Source organism: Arachis hypogaea, chromosome 10 (genome assembly GCF_003086295.3).
Source record: "Arachis hypogaea cultivar Tifrunner chromosome 10, arahy.Tifrunner.gnm2.J5K5, whole genome shotgun sequence".
NCBI lineage: Eukaryota > Viridiplantae > Streptophyta > Magnoliopsida > Fabales > Fabaceae > Arachis > Arachis hypogaea.
In genome coordinates this window covers 87632714-87642174 of record NC_092045.1, presented here as the reverse complement: position 1 = coordinate 87642174, position 9461 = coordinate 87632714, and the positions used below count along the sequence as shown (strand labels likewise).

The following is a 9461-nucleotide window of genomic DNA, read 5'->3' as shown; positions in this document are numbered from 1 at the left end:
AACGGTCGGATGACGCACCCATGTCCGACCCGCGCAACCTTCCGGGACAGCTGGCCACCACAGCTGTACAAGGAAGCTTCGAAGAAGGTGAGTTCTGCCCTTTTGGGACTCACACCTGACATGGTATATAAGGGAGGGGTCCTACCCTCCCACAAGGTACGTCACTCATTCCACCTAACCCATTCCTCACCTGCATACTAGCTGACTAGAGCGTCGGAGTGTCTTTGCAGGTGACACCCCCTCTTTCCTTCCACAACGAGAGCTCGGCTACCCGGCAGATCCGATCCCAGCACAACCGCGATTGAAGCATTCCCACCTCCTCAAATATCCACCCGAACCGTCCAGTAGTCTATTTCGTGAGCAAAGCCTTACAAGGGGCAGAACTAAGGTACAACAAACTGGAAAAGCTAGCTCTGGCACTCTTGACCTCTTCACGGAGGTTAAAACAATACTTCCAAAGTCACCGGATCGTCGTAAGAACGGACCAAGGGATCCGACAAGTGCTCCAAAAATCCGATTTGGCGGGAAGGATGATGACTTGGTCCATCGAACTTTCCCAGTATGACATACGGTACGAACCCCGGCAAGCAATCAAGGCGCAAGTAATGGCAGATTTTCTAGTAGAAGTAACGGGAGATCCAACCGAAGAGACGAGCGCACGGTGGAAGCTCCACGTGGACGGAGCCTCCCACCAGACCTCCGGGGGCGCCGGGATCATTCTGGAAAGCCCAGTTGGAGTCATATACGAGCAGTCGATCAGGTTCGAATTTCCCGTCTCGAACAACCAGGTAGAATACGAAGCCCTCATAGGGGGCTTAGCCCTAGCAAAGGAAGCCGGAGCGACGAGGTTGGAAATATGCAGCGATTCGCAAGTCGTCACCTCCCAAGTAAACGGGAGCTATCAAGCCAGAGACTCATTATTACAAAAGTACTTGGAAAAAGTCAAGGATCTGAGCCAAAAGTATGAGGAGGTCACGATCCACCACGTGCCTAGAGAAAGGAACACACGGGCAGATCTCCTATCAAAACTGGCGGGCACCAAACCGGGAGAAGGTAACCGGTCTCTCATCCAAGGTATGACGAGGGAGCCGGCGGTCACCCTGCACCTATCAAGGCTAGGCTCTTCATGGCTGGACCCCATCACCAGCTTCTTAGAAAATGGCAAATTCTCCGACGACGAAAAGGATGCCGCGAAACTGAGAAGGGAAGCGGCCAAGTACGCGATCATCCAGGGACAGCTATTCAAGAAAGGGCTCAACCAGCCCCTACTGAAATGCCTACACCCCGACCAGACGGACTACGTCCTCAGGAAAGTCCATGAAGGTTGCTGCGGACATCACATAGGGGGCAAAGCCTTAGCAAGAAAGTTAATCCGAGCTGGGTACTATTGGCCATCAATGATGGCAGACTCTAAAGAATTCGTCAAGAAATGCACCAAGTGTTAAGAGAATGCCAGTTTTTACAGGGCACCAGCCTCCGAGCTAAGCCTGTTAACGGCCTCCCGACAATTCGCACAATGGGGAGTCGATCTCTTGGGACCCTTCCCAGTTGGCCCCGGACAAGTCAAGTACCTCATAGTCGTCATTGACTACTACACCAAATGGATAGAGGCCGAGCCGTTGGCCAGCATATCCTCATTAAATTGCAGGAAATTCATGTGGAGGCAGGTGATAATGCGATTCGGGATCCCGAAGATCGTTATCTCGGACAACGGCACACAATTTACCAACAAGAAGTTCACGGAGTTCCTCACCGGCCTGGTATAAGACAGAAGTTCTCGTCGGTAGAACACCCCCAAACGAACGGACAGGTGGAGTCCGCGAACAAGATTATCTTGTTAGGGCTTAAGAAGCGACTGGATAATAAAAAAGGCGCTTGGGCAGACGAGCTTGCCTCGGTCCTCTGGTCTTACCGAACAACCGAACAGTCCTCCACCAAGGAGACCCCCTTCCGACTAACATACGGATTAGACGCGGTAATACCCGTGGAGGTCGGGGAACCGAGCCCGCGACTACTTCTGAAAGGAGTAAGGGAAGCCGTGGAGAAGGACCTGATAGACAAAGCCAGAGAAATGGCCCATTTGACGGAAACAGCGCTGAAGTAAAGAATGGCCCTACGCTACAACACCAAAGTGCTCAAAAGAGAGTTTGAACCAAACGATCTCGTCCTAAGGCGCAACGACATCGGCTTACCGACCCCGGGAGCGGGCAAACTGGCAACAAACTAGGAAAGTCCCTATAGAGTCAAAGAAGTGATGGGTAAAGGCGCTTTCAAGTTAGAAAGGCTCGATGGCAAAGAAGTCCCAAGAACGTGGAACGCGAGCAACTTGAGAAGGTTTTACTCCTAGCACAGGAGGCGACATGCCGACCAATTGAGCTAAGTATTTAATTCGTGGAATTGTACTTTTCGTTATGGTCTATGGGCCTTTTATGCAATTACCGAATAAGATATACTTGTGCAAAATTTTGTTTCTTTTCTTTTGCTCATTTTTTCCGGACAACCCACTACGCAAGCGAACCCCCACAACTCGACAACGATGTGCGGCCCCGGGACTGATCACCCCGGAAGCCCATCAATTACCACAATAGCAAACGGCTACACTAACAAGCCACGACATGGCTCAACCGGCTTAGCCAGAATACCATCGATACGGTAAAACGAATGGCAACCGTAAACCAATGACGGTGAATATGAACGACAACACAACCGCACAAATAAAAAAAAAGGAAGAATTATGATAACACGGGCAAACAATCCAGTAAAACAACTATTCACCAAAGCCAAAACAAAACGGCCAACCAAAAAACTACATACAAAACAAGAGCAATCATTTTTTAGGAACGTCAATGATCTTGCCGTCCTTGATCACCTTGAAGACCCCAATTGCCGACGTGTCGAAATCAGGAGCAACAATTTTGACCTGAGCTTTAAGGGCCTCCTCGGTTGCCAGGATCGCGCCCTTCCCCTGCTTGACGACGTCTTTATACGTTGTTTTCAACGCTGCGAGCTCAGCTTCGACAGCTTGCTTTTCCTTCTCCAACGCGGCCACCGCCCTTGCGCCACGCCAACCTGACTCTCTAAAGTCATCTCCCGCTCAACAAGACGTGAAACCGTGGCGTCCGACTCTTCCAACTTCTTCTCAGCAGCAGATGCTTTCTTCTCGGCAACGTCAAGCTTCTCATTAGATTGGGTGAGCTGCTCCTGGAGAGTTTTAACTTCGCTTTTGAGCTCATTATTAGCCTTTCCAGCAGACTCCAACCTCCTGTGAAGAGATTCCATCCTGGACAACTCAAACTCGGCTTTTCGAGCTATCACTACACCGCGCAAGAGGGTGCGATACATCCACCTCGCTTGCCCGGCAAGTGATGTCTCATGAAAGTGTTCTTCAGTGCCGGGAATCAGCTGAGAATCTATAAAATTTCCGGCATCAAAATTTTTCTCCATCACCGTAAGAACCCCCTCGGGACTGCTGGACACCCTCCTCTTCTTCTTGAGGCTGGGCACCTCCTCCACCTCATCATCGGCCACCAGGTTGGATGTCGAACCCCCAGTCCCGACCACTTCGCGGAAGGGGGAAACGTGCACTTCCTTTTCACCTTGAGCTAAGGCAGCCTGGGCCGAGGTGCCGACTCCACTGACCACAGTCCCTTGCTCGGAAGTAGTTGTACCCTTGTCCTCCGGAAGAGTGGTCGACTTCTCGTTAGCCACCTCGTCATCACTCGCACAAAGAAAGGTTTGGAACAAATTAGGGAGACCCGTTATCTCGGCAGACATTCCCACTGTAACAAGAAAAGGAAGTCCGTTAGTCGCAATGAGATATTAGGAAAAGCAAGAAACTAAAGACAAAGCAAGTAAAGACTTCTCACAAATATAGCTCCGACCGGCCTCCCGGTCACCCATGAGGAGGTGAGGATTCACGTGATTCCTCCCGAAGATTGCCAGTAACACATCGGCAATCTTCCTGTCCACCACAGACATGCCCTTGTAGGATACTTTAACAAAGGCATTGGACCCCGTCCCGAAGCTCCAATAAGTCGGGATGAGGCGTGCCCCCTCCAACAACAACCAAAAGGAATGACGACCTTTGACAGGGCGGACCATGAAATATTTATCTTTAAATCCGTGATAGGAGTCCTCAAACAAACCAAAAATCCTCCGACCCTGGGCAGACCGGAAGGACATGAACCCCTTCTTATGTTTCCCTTCCTTCGAAGGGTTTGTAAGATTGAAAAAGAAAAGAAAAACATCTACAGACACCGGCAGCTCGAGATATTCACAAACCATCTCGAAACAGTGGATTGAAGCCCAACTGTTCGGATGCAGCTGTGACGGTGCCACGGAAACCCGACCTAGAAGCGCCATTTGGAAAGCGGAAAACGGAATACGGACCCCCACTTGAGTAAACATGGATTTGTAGAACCAAATCCAATCGGCAACTCGGGGAGCGTGGAAGTTCAGCTCGTACAAGCGTTCGTGAGGAGCCGGGACGAAGACGTCGTAGTTGGACTCCTCGTCGGTTCCTCCGCATAAGTACTCGTTTTGACGGAACTCGGTGAGATCCTCCTCGCCCATTTGATTGGGGGAGTCCCTTACATCAGAAACAACCTAGGCGTAGGGGTCGTACGCCGCGGGAGAAGGGGAAGCCCGGGAGGCGGTGCGAGCCATACCTACATGGGGGGACCATCCAGTCAGTCTAAGAGGTCGGGTGCTCGGAGAGAATACAGAAGCTACACTCAGCCTATTCCACAACTAAGGCTAAACACGATTAAAAACGATAAGACCCAAACGAAGTTACTCTAGAATGGCAATCCCCCTAACACACCTAGGACCTGAGATCAGCCACCATGCAAGATAAACATACGGCATGCACAAAAAAGGAGATAATAGCAGAGAGGCAACAAATAACAAGAAGACAAGAGAAATTACCTGCACTGATAGCAAAAATTTGAAAGGAAAGCAACAACGAGGCTCGGGAACTAAAGAGGGAGAGGAAGATGGAGGTTGGCAGAATCAGAAGCGGAGAGATAATCATCAAATGGATCCCAAAGGCGCTGCAAGACAGTTTTAAAACCACCACCAAAAGGAGCGCGAAAGTCGAGGGGCATATTAGTCTTTGCATAAAGGATTTTAAACCCATTATGAGCATTTAATGCTCCGCGCGGAAAACGAGGCGGTAACTAATCGCCCCAGCAACAAACAAACACGTGCGCAAGAGGCACGTCCCCTCCACGGACGGCCGAGCTGGCGACAACACATGAGGTCAGGAATGTCGCGTCACCAACAGCCCACACGACTGTTGCTCACGTATCGGGGGCACTGTTACGGCCTGGCCCAAGAAAGAACTTGGGCCTACCCGACCCGATCACCACCCGACCTCAACGGTCAGATGACGCACCCTTGCCCTACCCGCACAACCTTCCGGGATAGCTGGCCACCACAGCTGTACAAGGAAGCTTCGAAGAAGGTGGGTTCTGCCCTTTTGGGATCCACACCTGACATGGTATATAAGGAAGGGGTCCTACCCTCCCACGAGGTACGTCACGCATTCCACCTAACCCATTCCTCACCTGCATACTAGCTGACTAGAGCGTCGGAGTGTCTTTGCAGGTGACACCCCCTCTTTCCTTCCGCAACGAGAGCTCGGCTACCCGGCAGATCTGATCCCAGCACAACCGCGATTGAAGCGTTCCCACCTCCTCAAATATCCACCCGAATCGTCCGGTAACCGTTCAACTGAACAACTTGGAACACCACCTTAGTTGTGGAAAAATAAAAATATTACTAACCACAAGGAAGTGGATTTTTTTTTAGTGAAAAAAAAATTAGATGATGTCAAGCTATGAAGCATGGACACTTTGTTGAGTTGTTGTGTTCATGTGTCGGATACATTTCGGATACGACACTCACCAATACTTATCCGACACGCGTGTCTGCTGTGTTCAAACCGTGTCTTAATAAAAAATAAAAAGTTCTTTTTCGGACACATTTGGACACACCTAAATACCATCACATGTCAGCGTGTCCAGTTTTATTCTTAAAATATATTTTTAAAATAAATTTTGATATAGTATATATTATTATTTATTATAACAAAAAATATTTCAAATACTTTATATAATTAAAATAAGACATTAAAAATAATTAAAAAAATTAATTTATATTTTAATATCAGTAAAATATCAAAATATCATTACAATTTATCTAAAAGATACTTTATATTTTATATGTATGCGTGTCCCCGTGTCTTATAAGATTTTAAAATTTGCGTGTCGGCGTGTCCCGTGTCGTGTTGTGTCCCGTGTCCATGTCAGTGTCCGTGCATCATAGGTGTCAAGTGTTTAATCTCATTTTTTATTGTTCTCTCTCTTATTTATTTTTGGTCCCACTTATAGAATTAAAGGTGAGAGATCACACTTTATTCTCTCAAGTGTTAAAAAAAATGGACAGGATCCACTCCCTAGATTTGTTGGTATTTAATAATTCACTAAGTTACTGTTGGTGGGTCCCAACTAAGTGAGGCCTACAGTTTTTTAAAAACAAATAAGAAAGAAAGAAAGTGGCTTTAAGCCACCGAGAGAAAGAGGGTATGTGAGCTTTCTTTCAATTTTAAAAAGAAAGCAAACGAAGTCTGCTTCGGCGTCGAGGAAGAGGAGAAGAATTTGAGGGAAAGGGCAGTTACAATTTGATCCGATTAAATTGATAAACTCGCTTCATTTCTTATGAAATTTTAGTATGTTATTCCTGGTGTAGAAATGAACATTAGGATATAACTTGCTAGTTGTATTGCCTTCTCTTTTGCCTGATTTGAGATACCCACTTTGTGGGGGTTAATGTTGATTCCACCAGTTTTGGTGATGTATTTTGTTGATTGTTGAGATGCCTTAGTGTCACTAGAAAGACTGTTTGTGTACTCATTATTCTGATAGTGAAAAATTTTTCCGGACTAGGTCCTGTGGGTTTTTTGTCCATCTTTTGGGAGTTTTTCCACATTAAAATTCTGATGTCTGATGATTTAATTTCTGTCATTATATTTGCTACTTGGAGTATCTTTGGTATTACTTATTTAATCGCACTGGTGGTGGAAAAATTATTTCTAGTGCTTCTGCTGTTAGACAGGCTCTTGTTTTAAACCTTTGTTGAGTTTTCCCAACAAAGTGGTATCTAGAGCTTTGGTTGTTTATCTCTGTGCTGATTAAATGGAGAAAAATACTCATGGGCCAAATATGGTCAAATTGAATTCTCAAAATTATTCAATTTGGAAGACCCTCATGGAAGATATGTTGTATAGCAAAGACTTGTATGGTCCTGTGGAGGGAGATAAATCCAAAGGTACTAAATTCGATGTTGAATGGAAGAAGCTGAATCGGAAGGCAATTGTTTTGATTAGGCAATGGCTTGATCTTAGCGTGTATCCACTTGTTGACACTGAAAGGAATGTTGAGAAGATATGGAATAAATTGAAGGAGTTATATGAGAGAAAGAATGTGCAAAACAAAGCATTCTTGATTAGGAAGTTGGTCAATATGAAGTATATTGAAGGTAAATCAATGCCGGAGCACTTGAGCTTTTTTTAAGAGACATTGAACCAATTGACAAATAATGAAATCACTTTTAATGATGAATTGCAAGTCTTGTTGTTATTGAGCTCTTTGCCTGATAGTTGGGAAGTTCTGGTTGTGAGACTGACTAAATCAGCTTCAAATGGGAAGCTGACGTTAGCAATGGTTAAAGAGAGCATGTTGAATGAAGAAGTCAGAAGAAAATTTTGGATTATGGACTCTGGTGCCTCATGTCATGTCACTCCGACGCATAAATTTTTCACTTCCTATACTTCTGAAAATTTTGGCAAGATCAAATTGGGAGATAAAGGAGTGTGCGATATCATTGGTATGGGTGGTTTGTAGCTTGAAACTAACATGGGATGCAAATTGCAGTTGAAGAATGTTAGGCATGCGCCAGATATGCAGTTCAATCTTATTTCTGTGAAGGCATTGGATCAAGAAGGGTATTGCACTTCCTTTGGTAGTGAAAAATGTAAGATTACCAAAGGGCTCTCATTGTTGCTAAAGAAGACATTAGTCTCACTACTCTCTACCGGTTGCAAGCAAAGTTGTGCAAAGAAGAGATGAATGTAGCTGATGATTCCTCTTCTGATTTGTGGCATATACATCTTGGTCACTTGAGCGAGAAAGGACTAAGTGTCTTAGCCAAGAAGCACTCACTTCTCGTGAAATGTACAACTTTAAATACTGGCACTCCTTGTTTTGTTGGAAGGCATGCTAGAGTATCATTTCATAGTTCTGGACCTCATAGGAGATCATATGTTCTAGATTTAGTTCACACTGATGTTTACACTATGGATGCTAAGACACTAGGTGGTGCATCATACTTTGTTACTTTTATTGATGATTATTCGCGAAAAGTGTGGGCGTTTGTTTTGAAATCTAAAGACCAGGTACTCGTTATCTTCAAACACTTTCATGCAAGTGTTGAAAGAGAAACAGGAAGGAAATTGAAATGTGTTCGAACAGATAATAGTGGTGAATACAGGGGTCCGTTTGAAGAGTATTGTAAAGGACATGTGATCAAGCTTGAGAAGACGGTTCCTAAGACTCCTCAACATAATGGAGTCGCAGAGAGAATGAATCGTACTATCAATGATAGAGTCAGGTGTATGCTCTCTCATGCAAAGTTGCCTAAAACCTTTTGGGATGAAGCGATGAGAGTTGCAGTAGATTTGATCAACTTTTCTCCTTCAGTTCCACTAGATGTTGATGTTCTAGAAAAAGTTTGGAGAGAGAAAGATGTCTCCTATAGTCACTTGCGAGTGTTCGACTGCAGGGCTTTTATTCACATTCTAAGAGATGAAAGGTCTAAACTTGATGGAAAGTCAAAGCAGTGTATCTTCATGGGTTATGGTCACGAATACTTTGGTTACAGATTATAGGATCTGGTGAGCAAGAAGATAATTAGAAGCCAAGATATGATTTTTCTTGAAGACCAAACTATTGAAGATCTTGAAAAAACAGATAAGCTAATAACTGTTAGACGTTCTGCTAATGATGAACCTGGTCCTTCCCTTAGACCTCTTGTTGATGGGGGAGATGTACAATTTGATAATGATGGTCATGATTTACATGATGAACCTACACCTCAACCTGAGGTGCCAGATGTTGAAGTTCCACCTGAACCACAAGTTAAGCCTGAATTGAAAAGATTTACTAGAGAGCGTCATCCTTCTCAGAAATACTCTCCTCATGAGTATGTGATGAACACTGAGACTGGGGAGCCAGAGAGCTACCAAGAAGCTATGTTTGATGAGCATAAAGAAGATTGGTTGAAGGCCATGCAAGAAGAAATGAAATACTTGCATGAGAATCATACGTTTGAATTGGTGAAGTTACCGAAGGGTAAGAGAACATTCAAGAATAAATGCGTGTTCAAACTGAAAGCGGATGAAA

At 45.3% G+C, this 9461-nt stretch overlaps 1 protein-coding gene across 1 annotated transcript; it reads left to right on the top strand.

Annotated features, from left to right (window-relative positions):
- Positions 1-605: 605 nt before the first annotated feature.
- LOC140175688 (uncharacterized) lies at positions 606-2104 on the top strand. The gene is made up of 2 exons (XM_072204222.1): positions 606-1440; positions 1668-2104. Exons 1-2 carry the CDS (start codon positions 606-608, stop codon positions 2102-2104), a joined length of 1272 nt encoding a protein of 423 aa, XP_072060323.1.
- The last annotated feature ends 7357 nt before the right edge of the window (positions 2105-9461 follow it).